At 36.3% G+C, this 23,513-nt stretch overlaps 1 protein-coding gene across 2 annotated transcripts; it reads right to left on the reverse strand.

The window, feature by feature from the left end:
• Positions 1-1,311: 1,311 nt before the first annotated feature.
• paxip1 (PAX interacting (with transcription-activation domain) protein 1) lies at positions 1,312-22,046 on the reverse strand. Of its 2 annotated transcripts, NM_001005929.2 has the most exons (21): positions 21,862-22,043; positions 21,106-21,240; positions 20,437-20,480; positions 20,244-20,307; positions 18,634-18,744; positions 14,091-14,729; positions 11,996-12,884; positions 11,735-11,829; positions 9,723-9,815; positions 9,422-9,559; positions 9,150-9,271; positions 8,802-8,986; positions 8,632-8,675; positions 8,393-8,460; positions 6,425-6,527; positions 5,953-6,121; positions 3,927-4,027; positions 3,630-3,764; positions 2,092-2,167; positions 1,886-1,946; positions 1,312-1,614 (listed from the first exon to the last, which is right to left on the reverse strand). In NM_001005929.2, the coding sequence occupies exons 1-21, from the start codon at positions 21,940-21,942 to the stop codon at positions 1,599-1,601; spliced, it is 3,369 nt and encodes a 1,122-aa protein (NP_001005929.2). In that variant the 5' UTR covers positions 21,943-22,043; the 3' UTR covers positions 1,312-1,598. The 2 variants fall into 2 exon arrangements, with proteins under 2 accessions (NP_001005929.2, XP_021335681.1); XM_021480006.3 differs by lacking the exon at positions 1,312-1,614 and having other exon boundaries at positions 1,698-1,946; positions 21,862-22,046.
• Between the last annotated feature and the right edge of the window lie 1,467 nt (positions 22,047-23,513).

Raw genomic sequence — 23,513 nt, forward strand, 5'->3', positions numbered from 1 at the left:
ACTCGAGCGGGTGATTGAAGCACCTATTGTTTCCCCTGTTGCATTTCTGGCACATGACCTTGGCTGGGTAAGTTTTAATTTATCCCATTTTAGAGGGCATTACTGCCAGCTCCTCTCCAAAACCCAGCGCAGGAGCCAGGGGATCACCGCAGGCGAACTGTCTGACAGCACACAATTGCCTTCCACCGGTAAGTACTCTAACACTTCATTAGCATTTAATTGAATTTTGTCTATCAGGAATAATGCTTTTAAGAGAAGAATGCCTCGATGAGAACAGAGCAGCATGTGTACTCTCAAAAGCCAAACTGAGAAGAGTCATTGTGTAAATATGGTTTGTGTCCTGATAAAACTGGCAGTATTGGGGGTTTTAAATACCACTGATTATGAACAACACTTCTGCTTTAATATGATCTGTGATTTAAGAAATGTCATTTGAACTAAGGTTATCTATTAGGAGCCCTTAACACCAAGGACGATAATTACATTGATAATCTAAAAAATAATCCAATAAATGGTGCAAGAATACTGAAAAATCATACTTGGGTAAAAGCTTAAAAATGTAGTGCGAGTAGAGTAAAAGTATCTATGGTAAATATTACATAAAGTATGAGTAGACCTTTTAAAGTACTCAAGAGTAGTGAGTAAAAAGCTGATGCATTTACATGTAATTTGTGGAAGTGTGTAAACGTAACATTCTGTAGTGCATTTAGTTATTGCCCAGCAGGCACACAACATCATAAAACATTAATATTAGGCTAGATTTAGGTTGTGACATCAAGTGACCAAAATTTAATGTCTAGCCAGTATCTGAGGACAATGTTATTTTGATGTCTAATGATGACGTAAAATGACGTCGATATTTATTTAATTTTAGGTTGTGAGAAAGTGACCAAAATCCAACATCAAGCCAACATCTTAAACCAGCGTCATATTAACATCAAATACTGACATTTATTCATCAGGTATGGCAACCAAAATCCAACATCTGATAGATGTCATATTGGTAACGTCCACACAACATCAAGCTGTAACATCATTAGACGTTGCCATTTGGTTGGATGTTAGACATTGACGTTGGCCTCATGTTGAGTTCTGAGATCAACCCGATTTTCATTTCCAAACAGAATGCAACGTCTCCACAACGTTTTGGTATGGTGTCAATCTGACATCATGTTACGTCCTGTGCCTGCTGGGTGTTTAAGGCCATTTCGGTCATCAACTCAACAGTGACAATCCAGTTAATAGTAAGAACTCTTCCCTAATGAAAACACAAAGCCTTTAAACAAATTAAATCAAATGACAGAGTCATGATTTAAGAATTGCAATCAAATTCAGATTTTATTCCAAAAGGGGCAAACATTTAAAATCACAGTAAAAACATAGCTTTGCCTTCATTTAAACAATCATTACAAATAACAGCAATGTATTAAGACTCACTGTTACTTTCTTTACAAAACTGGTAAGAAATGTAATAATCAATTAATAAAATACAAACATTGAAAGATAACATGACTGTACACTAAAATATAAGCAACCTTTAGCGTTGATCCAGAACAGGGCACCAGCAGTCATAAAATATTCCTGTCCTGACAAGGACATCATGTGAATTTATACGTGAGATTGTTAAGGAGCGAAACAAATAGAACATACATCCACAAATCAATTCAAACAAATTAAAATAAAAGGATTCTTTAAAAAAAATTATAATAAACCCAGCATTAAAAAACATAGAAGATAAAATTCTGTAAAATTGCTAAGATTCAAGTCCGATATCAATGACAGCAAAGTTTTGTGGTTCAGTCAACCATATGTTGATTCAGAAGTCACTCAAAGGCGATTGTTTATCATTTGTCTGTTCAATCTTGCATTTATTTTAAAAGGATATGATTCATAATCCAAGGACTGAGTCAACACCCCTGTCAATATAAGCTCAGCAGTGTACACTTCTGAAATAAAGACAGAAGAAATCAATTAAGCATTAATTGTAGAGTACATCTCGGATATTAAATGCACACCATGTAGTTTGTTTGTTTTTTTAACCATGGTTTTGTGTTAAATGTAAATGCTGAGATGGGAACAGCGTCATCTTACCGATGTTCTTCAGGAAATACTCTCGGCACAGATGAGAGTCATTTTCACAGGTTATTAGTATGATTTCCGGTAAATTCTAAAACAAACACAGGAAGAGCACAAGTTTGATTTTGCGCCAGACATATAAACACCAACAAAACTCTCATTTCAAAATCAGGTAGTGTGCTCTTCCAGCACGCTTGAACCATATTTATTGAATCCTTTTATAAAAGCATTTGGTAACATCTCAAATAATACAATGCTTTAAAACAATATTATGAATTACCATTTTAAAAACTTGGGTTGGTCTACGATGTGATTTTTATTTTGTGTGGGAGGCTGCTTGCAAAGTATGCTCTTGAAGCATTGCCAAGTTCACTTAATATAAACGATTATATTTCAACACTTACAGTTTAAGAAGGCATAAATGTAGGCAAGTGCAGTTTGTGATATTTTAATATGTGGTTAATGACCATGTTTAAACACGTCATAAACAAACTATTTTATAAATGTGACCTCTTCTGTAAAAGTGTCTGTGAACATTTATCAGAAATGAGCTGTAGACTCTTGATCTGTTTTTACAATAAATTACTATAGTATTTTTCATGTTAAGTCATGTTGAAACTCTCTTGTCTTCATTCACAGACAATTAACTATTTAATAATATTTACTAACAGTATATAAAACTATAAATCAGCCATAAAATGAACTTAAAGTAATTATGTTACCTTGACAAATTTTGAGCTATAAAAACAAAACAAACAGTTCTTCAAACTTCAGTGATGAAGAGGAAAAATCTCCAAAAAAAGCGGAAGCAGGCTGAAGTTGCAGCTCTGCTTTTATTTCAGGGACTGACCCGACATTTGCACATTTAGGAGGGATATCAAATTGTAATTGTGTGTTTGTTGTCTCTAATAGTAAAAAAAATTATATATTACCAGAATGATATGAGAACAAGGTGCTGTTTCTCTACTGGAAGTAAACCCAGACACCACTGAAACTGCAAAACTCAGATATTTTAAAAAAAGTGTTGATACAATTGTTAATTTCAGTTTTTAATCATGTTATATTGTAAATATAGTACTGTATTTTAAAACCTTGATATTTGATCTGTCATTTACTATAATAAATAGAAATAGCATATGTTTGTCATTTTTAAGGCTATACCTCTTTGACGCTTTCTCAAAAAATAAATACCATGACTTAAGCGGAGGTTTCACAGAGGGGGGGGGGTCACAAATATTGTTGCCACTACCTGGATTTTCCCATCTGGAGGTAATCTAGTTGCAAAGATTACTTAAATGTCCATAAATGACTAAACTATGTGTGCAGGATTACATACTGAAATCTGAACTGACAACTGAATTCAGCTGTAGTATTTACATGGTCATTGTGATTCAACAGGCCAAATGATTTAACAGAGCACCAAATCCAGAGAACAGCTCTGTTGTGTTGGCTGTAAATAGGAGTTCATTAAGTGAAAGAGTCGAGTCTGACCCAGCATCTTCATCAAAACAACAGCCCCACAAGCACCCGTATTGAGGATCTGATTAGTGTACCTTGTTTTGCTTGTGCTCCATGATCTTGCGGTAGGAGGGCTGTTTGGAGAGCACTTTCCCTGCGGCACTCTCCACTATAAGCTTCATTGTGCTGAGGCTGGGACAGATTCCTGGAGTTATATAGAAATACTTCCCCTGTAAAAATAAAAAAATAATAAAGAGACTGCTGAACAGACACCCAATGCTTCCCTGTGATCTCAAATTAAGTCACATGTCAGTGCAGAGTCACGACTATGTGTGAGTAAACATGAACACAATAAAGTTACACAGTATATCAATTTTCTCAAAGCTCCAAACCTTAAAGAGCGGAGCTGCATGAGCTCTCTTCAGTGACTCCTCCAGGCTAAAAGAGAACAGCACCTCAGCCTCTGCATCTCGCAGCATGTAGCTTTGCTCATCTGCAAACACAAAGCCAAATCTAATTAGCACTAAAGATGCACAATATATCTGTGAGAGCTAATATAACGTTTTTAAAATGTCAAGCCACTATTAAAAGTCAATTAATGATCTGATATGCAGTATGGACCACACACAGATAAACACAAATGAACAAACACTTGCAAGTACAACTTCCAAAAAATAAAAAAAAGTCCAAAAAATATTCAATGCATGAAGAAGAAAAATTTGAATGCAGCTCAAATCACACTATTATTAAAGTTATATTTAAAAAAATTAAAGTAAAAAGGCAAAAAAAAAATTTAAATTGCCATTTCCAAATAAATGAATAAAATATATAAAAATATATAAAACGTTTCCCTTTTTTTGGCTGAAAAATTTGTGCAAACGGCCCCTTAGTGTGATCCATGACAAACCTACAATAGCCAATAAAACAGAAACCAGCTCAAAAATAAATAAATAAAATCAATGCAATTATATACAGTTTAATGAGTAAAACAAAAATGTAAAAATACATTTATGAAAGGACATTTTATTAAATTTGTTGCATGCAATGGTGTAAATTAACAAATTACAAATACTCAAATTACTGTAATTGAGTAGTTTTTCTCAGAAATTGTAATTTACTAACTAAAAATGTGTACTTTTACTTTCCCTTGAGTACATTTTAGTGCAGTATTGGTACTTTTACTACATTACTTCAAACTGCAGTCACTACTTTTATTTTTTATTTTCTGTGTGGATTGGCGGAGTAATCTTGTGATTCCTGTCCAATCAAATCGCACATAGAAGGTAAATCGCATCATAATGAACTACCGCATGGGTGATTTATAATTGCAGTAACTGTTTGGAAGCAATAAAAGTGTCCAAGAAGATGTCCAAAATCTTTACACACATTGACCCAGAGACTGTTTAGATGCATGTCACTGTTGAGAAGATGATGGATGTTTACAGTATGATGACAGAAATGGCCTTAAACACCCAGCAGGCACATGACATCAGATTGACGTTGCAGGGATGTTGCATTTTGTCTTGAATCGAGAATTGGGTTGATTTCAGAACTCAACATCCAACATCTAATGATGTTACAGCTGGACGTTGTGTGAACGTTACCAGTATGACGTCTATCAGACGTTGGATTCTGGTTGCCATACCTGATGAATAAATGTCAGTATTTGACAGTTTAAGATGTTGGCCACTTTCTAACACAACCTAAATCCTTAGACGCTGGCTAGACATTTAGTTTTGGTCACCAGACATTACAACCTAAATCTAATTTAATATTAATGTCTTGTGACATTGTGTGCCTGCTGGCCAATAACTAAATGTAGTACAGAATTTTACGTTGACACACATCCACAAATTACATGTAAATGCATCAGTTTTTTTTAAGCGTAATACTCACTACTCATGAGTACTTTAGAAAGCTCTACTTTTTACTCATACTTTGAGTAATATTTACAACAGATACTTTTACTCTACTTGCACTACATTTTTAGGTAAGTAATAGTAGTTTTACTTGAGTATGATTTTTCAGTACTCTTTCCACCACTGGTTGCATGTCTCTTTGGTACAGTGCTCAGACCTAACAAGCTGTCAGTCAAATGACAACATTTAATAGGTTTAAAAAGCCAAAACTCTAATCTAATAAATCAAAAATCCTCACATTTCTAACAGGCACAGAAATTACTTTACACCAAAGTTGGATCTGGGTTGAGACTGTTAGTCCATTTCTATAGAAACAATTTGCAAACTCAAGAACCAACTTTATTTCAATCCATGTATTCATTAAAAAATTATGAATTATTTATTTTTTTTAAGTCACAAAACACTTCTAGCTGGAATAGGAAGAAAGGCTGCTCAGAGCATTCTCACATTAGCAAAAATAGACATACTGTAGACGTGTATTTAACTCTACCCGACTCACCCACAAATTTCTGGCTTTTCCAGCTTTCCTCCAGCCATTCTGGAGTGACTATGTGCTTGACTACGGATATGGCAGTGAGGAACTTCACCGTTCTTGTCACTTTGTTAGCAACCAGATGAGTGCACTTCTGAGTGCTGTCAGCCACTTCCCCTCCAAGATCATACAATTTCTGCAGCCAAGGAGGAGAGAGAAAGATGATAAAAGAGAGGATAAAAAGGATGCAGGGGAGGGCGAACAGAAAACCATGAGGGTTACTTACTGAAGCACATCTGAATTGAACAATATATTTCTCAGCACTCTCAAAGAGTTCAGAGGAAATGAGCACATGACTGTTTTACAAACATGTTCATTTTCAGAGCTTTTCAGCAGCCTTGAAGCCGACAGCACACAATAGACTTTTTATGGCACTTCGTAAAACTGAAATTTGGCAACGTCACCACTGTCAACAGGAAGCGTGCATCTGTTTAGTTACCTTTATGTACTGCTGAGCCTGCAGAGGTTCAAAGCCTGTGAAAAGGACGTAAGGTGTTGAATCAGGTGGAAGCTTTTTAGTGGGTGTTGGCAACTCTTCTAGCCTGTAAAAAAAGATAGACAATGTCCAACATTCAACTCAGAAAGCCATGATTTATTCATCATTCTTTCAACATTACATTTTTTGACAAAAATATCCTTCCGTTTTTACACAGATGGTAGGGCTACCGTGACATGAATGAGATGCACATCTCATTTTCAGCAAACACCATCAGTTCAGTTTTTGCGCACACTAATTAATTTGCCCACAAGGTGGTACAAGTTAAAAAAATTAAAAAAAAACTACCAAGACTGTAAGAATCCGTAAAAAGGTGCTTATGTTGCAGAACCTTTGTTTAAGTAGGTTAAGAGATACTTATTCTTTTTTAATGAGTACAAATTATGTTTATTAAGTCATAACTTCTGAAGAAAATCTGCCATTGGACAAAGACAAATTGTTAACAAACATTGTGCTTGTGTACCAACAGCCCTATTTAATATGCATAATTATCAACCATTATAAAGATATTTTAGCTTACTTATTAAGATTTTTCCTTACTTAGTAACAAATGGAAAAAAAATATAAACATATTGAATAGTTAATGTAACATCTAAAATGGATTTAAAGCAAAAGTGAAGTACTACTTGCTCAATGTTGATTGCAGTAACTGAGATATTTTAAAATAGAAGTTTCAGAACATTCATTTTTTAAAGATGATTAAAAAAATTAATTATATACTTCACAACATACTTGCAAAGGCTGTATACTAGGGATGTTCATAATAACCGTTAACCGAAAGGGTGTGTTTTTAATTGATTAATGATATCAGTTGATCGTTTTTTAAAAATATTCTCTTCTTTTTTTTTTTATTTGGCTGAATAATCGTGCAACACATATTAGTTAACTCGTTGGACGGTAACACTTGCAACCACACGTGCCCTCAGACATATTTTGCCAAAGAAGCAAAATGAAAGGAGGATATTGCTGGTCAGTTTGACACAGACAAGTTGATGCCAAGCCAGCGCTAGTGATGATTGCCTCGGTCCTGGATCCGCATCATAAACAATTCTGTTTATTTGCACAATTAGAGAAAGAAGCCGCAAAACAAAACTCTGAAATGTGCGCTGCTTTGAAAACAAGTCTGATAGTCTGAATTTTCTCTCCATCAGAGTGCACTCCACTCATCTTTTACTTATAAACACAACAAATAGGCTATAGTTTTGATGATTTAGTGTTTAACAAACAAATCAACCTTTTCTCCATTTGGAAAATTTGTTATTAAAAGTTTTATAAAATATTCAAATAACCTAATCTAAGAATCAAACAAATCCAAAGATGTTCTTGACTTTTGTATAATGATAACTCCGCACCAAACTGAGGCTTTCATTTTATAGCATATAAAACGTATGAAAATTAATGCAATATTACATGTAAACAACAAAATTGTTATTTGCTATAGTAGCCTATACTTTAGAAAAAGTCAACATACTGTATGAGCCTTGTCATTATCTTTCATCACACGCAGCCCAATAATAAACCATGAGTGAGACAGAGAAAAAGAAACCAAAGGTAAACTACACACTCGACATAACCATAACCTTTAAACTAATGACTTCTATTAAAAATGTTGACAGAGGTTTGTTAAATGCTTATTTTGCGTGGAGTGATTGATTTGAGATTATTTAATGGAGGAAAATAAAATTTTATAATTTTTTTTTTATATAAATAAAAATGTAATATTAATCTGACCAGTTAACGGTTAATATTTGGTTAACGAGCAGCGGTTGTCGAAATGAGCATCCCTACTATGTACTCATGTGCTCAGCAATAATGTCCAAATGTAAATATAGTTAAGGGACTGAGAGAAAATTGCACAGATATCTACAGTTCCAAAAATAACCCTTCACCATTTGCACTATTTGAACTCACTTGGGTCTCTTGCTGGGCGGCTGCACACTGACGTCAGCCTGTTTCTGTTTTAGCTGAAGACGTAAACTCTGTGTGAAGAGGAAAAAAAATAATAAAAAGTGACTGCGAGTCTCTACACATACACCTCTGCCCAGACATGCTGTTACATGCGTGTCCACTGAGGACTTGACTGCAAGACTCCAGCATCTTAAACAAGAGAGAGGGAGCAATCAGAGTGTGTCCATGAGAGAACCACTCACCGCCAATGCCTCCGGTGAGATCTTCACAGGAATACGCCAAGCACCTGACATCAAAAACGAGAGAATGTTATGTTCTACCTCCTCAACAGCTTGGAAATATGCCAGCTGTAGCATCCCAATAAATCTGCAGCAATATTAATTATACTGTTGCAATTTGGAATAAAGCTTACTCAGAAGGTTGTGCACAAGATGATGATTTGGTGCCAGCGGGTCAGGCAAATTAAACTGAGTGTATTTGCTGTGCTGGATTTGCCGGAGAGCTTCGAAGTTTCCTAGTAGGATGTCACACAGCCACTGTGCATTCACACATGGGATCCTCCACTCCTTCGCCTTCTCGTATTTCAGCCCGCTTGGTCTAATGGCATTGAGGGGAGGGGGGGGTTATATTAGCAATAATTAAAAACAGATTAAGCTTCCAGACAGATATAAAAATCACCCTGGGTGAGATCAACTTTATTGTGAATATACTACATAAATGTAAATAGAAGGCATAAACATGAGACTGCATTGCTTCTTACTCTTTACAGATAAGGACAGTGTTGCTTCGACACAGATAGCCTGTGTATCGTGCTCCTGCTAGATACGCCATGAGCTTCAAATCATCACGGTCACTGTCCACAAATCCAGTCACAGAAATAATCTGAGGTGCAATAAAAAAAAGACAAAATGAGATTTAAACAGGATTGCTTAAAAGAATGAAATTTTAATGCAAAGTTTTTTTTTCCCAGCCCTATTATAATGACGTTAAACTCGTGAATAAAGAATATGAATAGAAAGGGATGGTTCTTACATGCTGTGCACACGGTTTGGCCCCTGGAGGAAAGCTGAAGGGAAGATGAAGGGTCCTGTGAGGGGGGACCATCTTCTTCTTCTTGAGGACAGTGTTGAGCCAGTGAGCCGTCACACAACGCTTTCCCTCCCTCAGCGCCTGGCACAGGAAAACATTTTATAATAGATCATTATAAAAGTAATGATTAAGATAAGCCTTGACACATAACATTAAAGATGCATTTATATCACTATGCAGCACAGCAGATGGTAGGCAAAATGTATCATGCATGTTTCTTTTCAGAGCAAGCTGTCTTGCTTACCTGGAGATAGGTGTTGCTGACTTGACTCTCACAAAGTAAATGAGTGCAGCGGTTGAGAGCAGAGTCTACAGTCCCTCCATTTAGCTGAATTATCTGTGTAAAATAATGTTTTATTTGCATTATGCTTGAAGGAATGTATATATAAAAAAAATTAATTACAATTTATAATTATAATGAACTATTAATGAAATAATTTATTTCCATGAATCTTGAAAATTTCCATAATTCATTCAACATAATTCCTCAAGTTTGTTGCACATTGCTTACATTGAACAACTTTTTAAAAAATACTATCTTCTAAAATAAACCCAGAAATTGATCCTATTTGTGACAGATGCTGACAAGCTCCAGCCACCCTTTATCATGGCTTTATTCTTAGATAAAAAAATTTTCGGAAATCAATTTTTAAACCAATCTCTGATATTTTCTTCTAAAAATTGAACCATGTCCGTCAGTGGCACTGTTTGGACTTCATCCTACAAATGTCATCTTTGCAGTCAAGTGTATTAGCCTTTTGCTTAATATTTGCTAATAGAATTGTATTACTTAACTGGAAAAAACATTATCCACCAAGCTACATTTGTTGGATGTATGACCTGTGGCAGTTTATTCAAATAGAAAAATTAGATATACAATTAACGGCAAAACGGATTTCTATACAGTTTGGTATTTTAAAAAATAGCTTTTTTGTGACCTGCCCTACATATCTAACCCTGTCAGTATCTGCCTTTTTTCTTGCTTTTGAATGATAAAAACTTATCAAAGAGCGTGTTCGAAAAATAAATTGTGTGATATCTGGTGTTTAACAGTAATGGTTTATTTTTTTTTTTTTATTAATCTTTTGTTTGTTACTGTTTTGTTTGTTTTTTGTTGTTGTCATTTACTTTCTATATTTTCCTCTGAATATGCTTCAGAGTAGGGTTGGGTCAATAGACGATGCATGGTCAATCGCCGATGGCAAATAGACATCACAATGTTTAGCCGGCATCACGATCCTCCGCCCTACCCCCGTCAAAGCAGCAACCCACTTGCTAAAAAATACGCACAGCCCCGTTTACACTAATATGTCTTAGTTTTAAAATGGCATTTTAGAATGTAAACGATCCACATCCACATTAGCGTTTCACCTAGAATTTCTAAAAAAACCCTCCTTTCACACTATTCTGCTGAAAACGCACATCACGTGACCCCACACACACTGTCATGCTGCAGAGTATGCGAGGGTCTGAGCTCCAGCAGTCAGCGGGTGCTTCAAGCACAAAACCCCAGAGAGCAGTACACGTCAGACAGTTTATCAAGGATGTACCACTGGATCGAGGCTTACTGTAGTTTTAAATGTGATATTGAATTAATCTAGTCTCTATCTAACGACTCTTTTGAATCTATCTGGTAACGCGTCACAGCATCAGTACACCGCTTCAGTCTTTCGCTTTTATGCTTGTACTTAGTAATTTTCCGCAGAACTATTTATGCAAGAGTCCTGCAGAACAAGTGATTGACAGGTGGTAATTTGTGTATAACTTGTGTTTATTTATTTATGGTTTGGTTATGGTTAAAACAAAGACCATAAGGGTCAGGTAGTTAAAACGGTGGGCTACAAAGAACTAATTTGTTATAAATTTATTAATTATGCATAAAAAAAAAACTTCACCGCCGCCTACGACGATGATGCCATCCGTCGTCCATCGCTATGTTTCACATTAGACATCGTATGATGCCAAATTAGTTGACATTGCCCAACCCTAGATAAGAGAGTAAGGAATTCCTTGAATTACCATGTCAATTTTTTCTTTAATATTGTAAAATTATTGTATTATGGTTTTTATTTCTCTCACTTGCAATAACTCTGATTGAGAATTGCCAATAATAAAAAAAACTACAAAAAAATACTGTCTTTCCTGATGTTGAATTTAATCTAAAACATAACATGCTAGCTTAAAATATGGATTAAAATAAATCAATTTTCTAAAGGAATAATTTAGTATTTGTTGGAGTGTGGCGGAGTCGCTTACCCTTTTCCATGTGGCCAGTAACTGTTTATCAGCCATTTGTTCTGGATAGTCAGCAATGGCAAAAATACAGCCAACCAGGAATCCCTCTTCAGGTACTGAAAAGGTAATGATAAATGTCACCGTAGAATATTATAAATTAATACAACTCTATTCAGGAGAAGTCACTGTTTCCGTTTTTACTTTCTCACAAAGACAGACTATATGTATTGTGCTCACAAAACAATGTGCAGCTGGGTGATATCGTAAAGTAATTGCACTTACTGTCATGGCCAGGCTCGTGTCCAAAGAGCTGTGCAGATGTGATTGGAGGTTGAAGCATAGTCTGTGTCTGATGTGGATTAACCTGCTGGTTCTGATGTTGCAGAGGCTGCTGGTTCTGCAGATGTTGTTGCTGTTGCTGCTGCATTTGCTGCTGTTGTTGCAGCTGTTGCATGTGCTGCTGTTGGAGTTGTTGTTGTAGGAAATGCTGTTGCTGCTGCAAATGCTGTTGGTGCATCTGCTGCTGGTTTTGCTGCTGCTGCTGTTGTTGTTTTTGTTGTTGTTGTTGCTGCTGCTGCTGCTGCTGCTGTTGTTGTTGTTGCTGCTGCTGTTGTTGTTGTTGTTGCAACTGCAACTGAAGTCTGTGCTGCTGCTGTAACTGTAACTGTTGTTGCAGCACATGTTGCTGCTGATGCTGCAAGGGCAGCCTCGGAAGCTGTTGGGGTCGCATTTGTTGTGGGAATGCATGTTGTTGCTGCTGCTGTTGTTGCTGCTGCTGCTGCTGCTGTTGATGTTGGGAATACATCTGCTGATGCATCTGTTGCTGTAAGAACTGATGCGATTGTGGAGGCATTTGAGGAAAGCCTTGTTGGTTTTGCTGCTGCTGTTGTTGCTGTGGCGGCGGCTGATGCTGTTGTTGTTGTTGATGGTGGTGCATCTGCATGACCTGTGGCAGCATCATGGGATGTTGTTGTGCCATCTGATGCTGCTGCTGTTGCTGTTGTAGCTGATGTGACTGTTGCTGCTGCTGTTGTTGCAGTAACTGCTGCTGTGCTTCAGGAGGAAGCTGCTGTTGGGCTTTTAACAGAAGCTGGTTGGGAATACCAGACTGGCCCTGATTTCCCATATGATCCACTACACCTTTAGAGGATGCGGAAAAACTCTGGATGATCTGTAGAAAAATGCATATGTTTCATTAAACTTTAAAAATACATAAAGACACTTCTGCCTTTTGTACAAATTAAATTATAAAAATACTACAAAGATATTTAATTTTGATCCTTTATTAGTTTTTTTTTTATACGCATGAAGTTTCACTGTGTGCTTTTAGACAGAATTGACAAATTGCAGCCTGAATGAATGCAAATTGTCACCATTTACTCAACCTCGATTTTTTAAACTAATTATATATATTTTTGTTCAGTTAAACAAAAAATAAGATATTTTGATTAATGTTGGAAACCTGCAATCATTTATATACATTGTAGAAAAAACAAATACTATGAAAGTCTAGGGTTTCAGGTTTCCAACATCCTTTGACATATCTTCTTTTGTGTTCAACAGAACAAAAATACTTTAATAATAATTTAGAGTATTCCGTTGAAGCTGCACACCTTCTCGCGTCCACAGGACATATCTAGATTGATACACTGTGCAAAATATGGTCAAAGCATTAGGTCTAGGGCTGGGTGATTAATCGAAAATAACTGAAATAGTCATTCAGAATCTGTAATCGATCAAATTTTTCCATGTCAATTTTTTCAATTATTTTCTGTGCTGCATGTGGAGTCATGTAAGCTCACTCGCTTAAGGCTGATTTATACTTCTGCGTTGAATGCACGGATGTTGCACTACTTTTGCACTACTTTGATGATGATTGTAAGCTGCGCCAGAAAAGCCTTGAGACTGCATATTGTCCATTACATTAAGATTATTATTTATATTAAAATATTTGTTTACTGAAGACTCAAAAAATGCATGGTTTAAAATATTATTTACAGGATATACAAGAGGTACTTTATTTAAAAGAGAAACTACTTATTCTCTACTTTTAATATGAAAAACCTAAAGATTAAATTTGTTTCCAAAAGTTTTTTTCAACTTTGTTTTTCAAGAAAGTGACTGTTTAAGGCAATGTGTGTTTTAATTCCAGTTGTTCAACATTAAAGTAAATAATCATAGATAGTAAAGATCAAAAATCTCTCACTTGTAATATGTGAGCCTATTTACTGTACAAAATCTGTCAGTAAACTATGAGGTCAAAAAATTAATTAATAGTTCAATTAATTTAAATCACCCAGCCCTAATTAGGCCTTATAAATATAGGAGAAATTCTTCCTTTAGATATAAAAGTTACATTGAAAATTCTAATCCTTACATGTGCCACATTGGAGGGTCGAGAGGGCTGTTGGGTATCAGTGTTGTTAGTGATGTTTCTTAGCGTCCTGGCGGCTGAATTCCATTCACTCATGACCTCTAATCTTTCCACCCCCATAGGCACACCTCCACCTGCACCTGCACCGACCATTCGTGCATCAGGTGGCCCAAAGCTTCCTGGTACAGGTGGGACATTGGCACACAGATTGATCAAACCGGTTTCTTTGCCAGGCTGTAGTCGACGTTTAGCCGGACCAGGCGGAAGCACCTCAGCTGGGGTCCAATTGAGATTGCGATCCTCCTTCTCTGGGGATGAGTCATCAGAGTCATCGAACATCAACTCTGATTTGCGTTCATGTTTGGTTGAGGGTGAGCGCCTGCCTGCTGGGGATGCGTCTCGGGATGATGTAGGGCTGGAGCGTCGGCTGTGAGGCGAGCGTCTGTCACTATAGCTACCTTCAGATCGTGAGCTCCTCTCGTTTTCATACTCACTGCCCTCCTCTTCCGGTGCATCATATAATGTGAGTCGTGGGTGATATAGCATCTCATCTTTCCTGTTCTTTTCTTTTACAGAGTCCAAAATCCATTCTGGAGTTACTATCTTTATGTTATTATGCCGCAAAGCACACTCGTACTTGGCCTGGAAAATACAGAAAAAAACAAACAAATGAAAAACAAATTACAGTAGAGCTGCATGACTGATCGAAATGAAACAGAAATTGCACACTGTCTCGGTGCGATTATCAAATCACAAGCTGTAATTTAATTAAATAAATATATTTCACAATACATGCTCCTCCACAGAAACTTAATTTCTGCATGCGCCAAAAAATTGTGTTGCTTAGAATAGGTGCATTTGGGAATATAACATACGTCAACCATCTTCCCAAGCATGTAATTTAAAAGGCTTTGTTAACCAAAAAGCTGCTTTGATCAAATCCTGCAGTTTTTCAACAAAATAAGATTAAAATATGAATATTATAATATTTGTTTTTTGTTCCAAACGCTATATGTACTTATTTACTTATGTGCCATTTAAATACTTGGTAATAACAAAAAAAGTTTTATAAATGCATGCAACATAACATAAGTTAATATTACTCCAGGGTTTTTCCTACATTTTTGGATGTACTTAAGCAAAGTGTATTTATATAGCGCATTTTATCTTGTAAGGCCATCATACCCGTCAACATTAGGATGTAAAAATAAGGGATATGCCCACCATAAGGGATTTAGGGTTAGTGTTACGGTTAACAATCATGAGGGGGTGTCTCTCTCTCCACACCACCACCAGTGTGCAGCATCCACTTGGATGATGCGACGACAGCCACAGGACAATGACGCCAGTGCGCTCACCACACACCGGCTATACATGGAGTGGAGAGATAGTAATAGAGACAATTCAGTGCATGGGGAGCAGGCACATGCACACATAGGGCTCAACCTGTGCAGTGCACATGTCCTTTTTAGTCTTGGATAGAAAGTGCCCTTCTAAAATGATCAAAAGTGCCCCCCCACCGCCCTTCAGAGAGAGAGAGAGAGAGAGAGAGAGAGAGAGTTTTAATTTTATTGCCATTTCAGCTTCTATGGCTATGTCATGGCAAAAAAAAAACAGATCAAGGTTACCACATTTTATGAATACCACTTTTCTATATTCTTAAAAAAAGTCCTAAAAAAAATTAAGTCATTAACAGAAATAAATAATACACAAGGTAAAATACATAAATAATAATAAAAATGATAATATATATGATAAAAATCTAAAACAGTTTTTTACGGTTTCCTTTTGATAAAAATTCTACAATTTTAGAAGGATTAACATTTTTAAAAATTTCACTTAGAGTCTCTCCAGTTAAAAATTGTTGTCTAAGAACATTAAAAATGGGGCATTCCACAAGAATATGTTTAACAGTTTGTTTTTTGTTGCAATAAAGGCATTATGGGGGTTCTTCTCCTTTGAGTAAATGTTCATGCGTGAGTCTTGTGCGTCCAATGCGGCATCTTCTATACACAATATCATCGTGTCTTGACTTAAAAAAAAAGTGATTTTTTTCCTATTTCTTGTTGAATTTAAAAAAAAGTTTATTTTCTGGGCACTGATTCCCGCGCGCGACAACACCGCTCCTGAGTACGCGTGTTCCCTACCACCCCGCGCTTAACAGTACGCGCGTGACAAAACCACTCTTCAGTATGCACCCGGCGGTGGCGGCGACGACGACGACGACAACGACGACGACGACAACAACAACCCCCACCTGCTCTTCAAAAATTTTATCCTGCACATGCCCTTTGGACAGTCTCTGCACGAGCATGATGGGGAGGATTGGGAGGCTATGATCAGTGAGGGCCGATGGAGGACACCGAGGTTACAACCCTACTCTTTACGAGAAGTGCTATGGGATTTTTAATGACCACAGAGACTCAGGACCTCGGTTTTATGTCTCAACCGAAAGACGGCGCTCACTGACAGTATAGTGTCCCCTTTACTTTTACTGGGGCATTAGGACTCACAGACCACAGGTCAAGCACCCCCTGCTAGCCTTACGAACACCACTTTCAACAGCAACCTAGTGGCCGGAAAACAGCTTTTTTTGTCCCACCAAAGCCTTAATTGATTAGAAATTGTGTAATTGTGTTGAATATATAATAATATTTAAACAGACCTGTCTCCAAAAGCAAATGCATGACCATCATTTTTGTGAGGTAAGCTTATTAACCAATAAAGTGAGTAAGGGTGTCACGATCTCGATTTTAAATCGAAATCGATCGAAATTTATGCTCAATTTCGATTATCGAATCATAAAATAGAATCGTCGATGCTGCCACGCCCCCATGTCAAGTCAGCTTGGCTTGCCAAGCGGGAAAAAAACACGCTTGTTAAAGAGCTTGTTAAACGGCAGACGCAGGAGACCTGTCGACAGAGCTTAAACCCTCTCCTCTTTCAATGAAGTCGCCGGTGTGGAAGCATTTTGGTTTCCAGTGAGTTATGTTGATAACGTTCGTGTTGTCGACAAAAAAAAAAAAAAAAAAGTTTTGCAAGCTCTGCAACGCACGTATTAGGGTTCGTCCAATAGACAACACCGGCATCGCGATCCTCTGCCCCGCCCCCGTTGCAAATCCGCTCATGAAAAGTACACACTCTGGCAGTGTTTACACTAATATGTCTTTGTTTTTAAATGGCATTTTAGAACGACAACGATTTGACATCCACAGTGGCGTGTAGCATTTCTGAGCAGCCCTCTTTCCTCACTACCGTTGAAAACGCACATCACGTGACCAAACACAGACACAGACGCACACACAGCCATGCGCTCAAGACAGCGGGTACAGGCAGTTAGCGGGTCAGTAGACTGCTTCAATCTTTCACTCACTTGTACTTAGTCATTTTAGCGCACACCTCAGATACTGTTGGCTGGTTCCTGTTGCATGTGCACCTTTTTTACCGCAGCCATTATAACGACACATATCAATGCCTATTCATGAGTCCCGTAGAAAAAAAGAGATTGACAGGTGGTAATTATGTGTGTAACTTGCCTTTATTCATTTACTGTATGATTTGTTTATGGGTAAAACAAAGACCATGCAGGTCAGGTAGTTTAAACTGTAGGCTACAAATAATTAATTTGTTATTAATTATTCATAACTGAAAATCGAATCGAACCGTCACTTTAGAATCGAAAATGTAATCGAATCGAGGATTTGGAGGATCGTGACACCCTTAAAAGTGAGCGGAGCTTAATTTCCTCAATCAGCAGAGCCCAAACCAGCTGCAGGTCACTCCCACATAAATAAGCAGGAGAGCAGACTGTGAGCGGACAAGAGTTCCCAGAGAACACAAACCAGAGAGCCAGAGAGAACACAAACTTAGGTTTGATTTGCTGATAAGTTTAGACAAATAGATAAATTAAAAATATGGTCAGCCAGCCAGCCAACAAGCTAGACCAATTATTTACATGCAAATAAGTTAATATACAACAACACAATGAACTACAACTACAATTTTTACATAGCTTTACATGCATTCTGAATTATCCATGGCCTCAAAGTCAAAGACAGAGCATCAAAGTCAAAACAGAGCATGAATCAGCACAGTAAATTGTTAAATTATACAGAATGTTTTTAACTCAGAGTTCAATTTAAAAAGGTTAGCATTCTCACCAAATATAACCAATGACATTTGTTTGGGTACCAATAGTTGCCAATAAATGGCAAGCTTTAAAAAGCTAGACGGTAAGAACGGTGGCTATAAAACTGATTCTTTTTAAAATGCACCATTCAGAGCCAATAAAACAAAACCAGCCTGCCAGTCCCACTCCACAACTGATCCAATAGCAAACAACCCACAGACGTAAACCTAGACAGAGTCTTGCAAATAGCAGCTGTTAAACGCACTCTATTACTTGTAAACTTTAAGCGATCTGCAAAATCTCACACCTTCCCCTTTTTTCTTCAGAAAGAGGATGAAGTTAAACACTGTGTTGATACACAGTGCCATATGCGTACTATGCATTTAATATTATAGGCACAAAAAAAAACATGCTTACCCCCTTTGGTTCAGGCACAACCAGATGCGTACACTTTTTGTTGAAATGGAGCTGACAGTCACCTCCATAGAATGTAATAAAGGCCCAAAGTGCGTTAAGATCCTCTGCCAGCTGTAATGAAAACAAGGCTTGTAAATCAATCCTGCTGCATGACAGTAGCTATATTTTCATACAAAGTGGCACATTTAATTTGTGTGCAAAATTGGCATATCACATAAAACAAATAAACCATTGTTTCCATCCAATAAGCTGAAGAGGACAAATATCATGAAGAAGAAATGAGAGTTACTACAATAGGAGAAGCCACTAAGGGTCTTTTTGCATATAAAATAACGTACCTGCTCTTCAGAGTATGCATATGAAATGGTGAATGCGGTTATGTGTTCGTCTGTTACTTTTATTGGATCATGTGAGACAGTTCTGTTCCAAGTCATTTAATGACAGACTATGGAACAGGCATTTCTGAATCATTTTTTTTAAATGCGAGATGTGAAGAGATTGATTGGCTCAGTTTATCCAATTACGAGTTCTCATCGGGCAATGTTTTTTGTTGGTAATTGCTTTTCAATGCTAATCTTATTTTTTTTAAATATAGCCAGCTTAAATCGGTGCATACATTTTTAAAATGCATTTTTTACATTTACACACATATGACCCCCTAGTTTTTCACAATTACGTGACCGCTGAATCCAACGCAAAAACAACAAAACGTCGCAAATTTCGCGATCCTAAATTCGAGCGCAAAATAAATCGCAAAATAAAATGTAAATAATCTCAAATATCCCATTCTAAACCATATAATCAAATTAAATTTAAGTTTGCAATTGATTGTTTTACTTGACTAATAGACGTTGCCCATGCAGCACACATGCTATATTTGAGTCTCTTGAAAAATGACATCTCACCTGCACCCTCACAATCCTAACATTACATGGAGAGGGGGGGGTTGTTTTGCAGCCTGTGCAGTAAACAGACGCAGATAAAGTCTGAGTGATTTATATGTGAGGTCAATGCAAGAATAGGATGAGACATCTTGTAGCTCAAAAATTCTTTCCCTGCAATTAACGAGAGAAAACGCTTCCCTTCGTCGGGTTTTACTGCAATTCGTGTTTTAGGTGTATTACAATAGGGGAAGCCCCTAACGCATTTCCTATGTGTGGGGTACATGATGTCAGATGCTCCGGAAAGTGAAATCTGAGACAGAGAAAAAGTTCAATGATAAAAATTTGAGTTATACAACCTTCCTTGGGCTTAATCCCTACCGTTTTAGATCTGTTTTCGATCTTGTCTTGACAAGAGACCAAAATAAAGAAGCTTTATATTTATGATTTGTGTCATTGTGTCAGACTGCACACCTTACATATTAGGCTAAATTGTTTGCAAATTTCTGGGAATTACCACAAAAATCTGTCATTTTTAAATCACAAAAAAATTTAATAAATAAAAAACTTAAACTAGGGGGTCTGACATACTGGCATTAACATTCAATGTTTTTTTTTAATATGATATCACAAAATTAACATACAACTTGCATATAACAAATAAATGTTTAAATCTGATTGAATAGGCAAAATATGCATGAATATGCAAAACGTGCATGTATGACTTACATGTGGCAGACAAGCTGTAACGCCAAAGAACACTTGCCCAGATTCTGGAGAAAATCCTGTAACTCTGATTAATTACAAGTTAAGGTTTACAAAAACACTGTGTAGGATACTCATCTTTACCGTTCATCCTATCAAAAAACAACAGCAACAACAACACAACTGTAGCCACTGAGTCAAGTTAGAAATAGGATACGGGAGCAAATCGCCACATTTGACAGAGAGGATCACCCAGCTCGGCTGAAACAGAAATAAATTGGCATAATTTAATGATCATGTATGTATATCTATGTATATATATATATATATATATATATATATATATATATATATATATATATGTATATATATATATATATATATATATATACAACAGGTATAAGTAGGGACGGGCAGGTATATGATTCTGACGGTATGATAACCTTGATAAAAATCACAATTTCAAGTTGTAGTGTCACTGCTCTAAAATATATTCGTTTTAAATGTCTGGGTAAAAAAATAAACACCTTTTTTACCTTTGAACACAATATATTTTATATTAAGAAACATTTAAAATATTTTGGAGCAGTAAACATGTCAGCTTAATGATTCAAATGAATCATTGACTTCTGCTGTCTTCATTAGTTTTAAAAACACTGATTTCTTTACATTTAAATCGACATCTTTGGAGATCTTTTCTGCTGGAAATACTGTTGTCCAAAAAAAAGTTTTTGTTTTTTTTTTTAAATGCAAAAACATGAAATAAAAATGGTTGACCAAACCTTGACTTTTCTAAACTGCGGTATACCTTGAGAACGGCTATCATCCCATGCCTAGGTATAAGTACAGTTTTAAAAATGTCTTAAGTTCAATATTGTGTGTATACCTTGACAACAGGCAAGTCAAAGACTTCTCTGGACTCCCCGACCTCTGGATTGTCCCCATCCTCTGCTATAATGTGGGTGGCGAGGGCATTGTAAGATACTTCTTTTCCTTTCCCAGATTTCAAGAGCTGTACAACCTATTAGCAAAAGTCAACAGGTGATCATGATCATATTAGCTATAAAACCGCTTTATAATAATAAATGTGATCTTGCTGCAAGCTCTAAATAGATGAACCAAGAAAGAACCCAACTTAAAATAATGCAATGATGTAAACAAACGCAATAAATATATCAGCAAGACAACTGAGAGTGAAGAACCAATATAAAAGAAACAAAACCAAACACAGAAGAGAGCTGCAGATGCTAACATTATAACGTTGCGTTTGTATTTCAGAGAAAAGCCACCGATAACAGTGTAAAATGTACATTAGGGGCAGAAATCGCAGGATTATTCATCCACTTGCAAATAAAACGCTTAGATAACTAAAAGATGAGCCTAATGTAAGAAATGTCGCATTGTTGTCATTGATAGCCACCTTACTAATGATAGGACTTCTTCAATAACAGCAAATATAAAAGAGAGACGCGAATAAAAAAGCTTAATGTACACGACAATAATATTACATATAGTTTGCCCACACGTAACCTATAGTTTTCTACCAAATCTGAGTGTTTTAGATTAGCCTTTATGCTAACACCAGTCAGTAAGCCAGTATTAGCCAAATGCTAAATGAATAGCTTATTACAGTTCAGTGTACCTTCTGGTCAATGTCTCCCACCACATAGAACTTCACGTCCTTGAAAAGCTCTTCCGGTACTTTTAAATCGTCTTCCGACATTGTTTTGACTTCTTTAAATAATTTTAAAACGGAAAGTAAGCATTATGAGACTGACAGATTAGCGTACAACCGGCCTCATAGGAAAAGGGTAGAGAAGCGCCAAAGAGGATTCGGCGGGCTCTGGACGCTTACATGTCTTTCACGGGGGGGATTGTTCACTTTACGCTGTTACGTCTATAAATATATCTAAAATACAAGAATTATACTTATTACATTGCATAATCAAATACATTTGTTTTGTTTTAAGCATCGTTTTGTGCAATTGAATCGTTTAGTTTTGTAAAACTTATTACAAATCATATTTCACAACACCCCTATATTTGTGCAACATGTCACAAATGCGATCGGCACGTCATCTTTTACGTGCTTATTTACATCAATAAACGCGCCAAATATGAAGTACTTAGATGCATGTTGAATACTTCATTTATAGAAACGAAACATTTTATTAGAACAACGTGACTTAAATATCAATTTAGATTAAAACGTATCATTTCATTTTTTCTGTATTTTGTTCTTAACGTAAATTCAAAAATATTTAACATGTATGAATCTACATTAGGTAAATGGGCAAACACCTTTTTAACATAATGATTAATAAGGCCGAATGGTGAAAAGGGTTGAAAGAAGGTTTTTCTACTGATTTTTGAACAAGCGTGTACACAAACTAAAATTAATATTATTTAGAGGGACGATAAATACAAAATTTTCCTTCGGCTTAGTCTCTATTTCAGAGGTCACTACAGCAGAATGAACCACTAACCCAGCATGTTTTACGCAGCTTACGCCCTTCCAGCTGCAACCCATTACTGAGAAACACTTTTAGTATTTTTTAGTTTTAAATTTTTAGTTTGCACTGGTGGCTGAGGGTACGCCAGATTTTTTTTTTCAGTCCATAAGGAGCCTGAAAAAAATTACATCATGCCTACATTTTAAGGAATTCTATAGTTATTGTAGACCACTACAGTCAGGGCCCCTCTCAGACCCCATTTTGTAGACCAGATAGGCTAAGAGAAAACACCATCATGGATAAATAAAAAGTTGAAAGAAAATAACAGTGGCTGTTGTATGTTGAGAAATTGCTTAACTGGTTTAATCAGTCAAAATAAGGGTAGGCTACAAAAAAATAATATAAAATACAAAATAAAAACATTTGCAAGAACATTTATTACAATATAAAAATTTTAATTTTTAATTCTAATCTAAAACAAAATAACATTGGGCATTTAGTCATTTTTATTCATTCCTTCTTTCATTGATCTATATTTTTTTCAGTTGTAAAAATGCCTTTATTTGTGACATCAAATTGTGAAAATGACATTTCCTTCCAAGTTTTCCTCCCAGGTTGAAATGCTCAAAGATCTCTGAACTGTTTCTATGTGTTCTATATTTAGATAAAGTTGCCTAAATCCTACAACTCAGTAAGTTAAGGTAACTCAAACCATTTGAGGAAACCGATTGCAACAAACCATTTAAGTTCAAAAACTAATGCTAATGAGTACTGTGAACTTAATCCATTTGAGTAAAAAATGCAAATTGAGCATGGTAAAACCCAATAAATGAAGAGAACT

This window comes from Danio rerio, chromosome 2 (genome assembly GCF_049306965.1).
Source record: "Danio rerio strain Tuebingen ecotype United States chromosome 2, GRCz12tu, whole genome shotgun sequence".
Lineage (NCBI taxonomy): Eukaryota > Metazoa > Chordata > Actinopteri > Cypriniformes > Danionidae > Danio > Danio rerio.

Coding starts and splice junctions, on each gene's coding strand:
- paxip1 (XM_021480006.3), bottom strand. CDS start 21,942: ATGTCGGAAGACGATTTAAAAGTACCGGAAGAGCTTTTCAAGGACGTG. Junction 20,481..21,105: donor TTGACTTGCCTGTTGTCAAG/GTATACACACAA, acceptor TTTCTGTTTCAG/CCGAGCTGGGTGATCCTCTC. Junction 8,987..9,149: donor ACTGTCCTTATCTGTAAAGA/GTAAGAAGCAAT, acceptor CAATGCCATTAG/ACCAAGCGGGCTGAAATACG.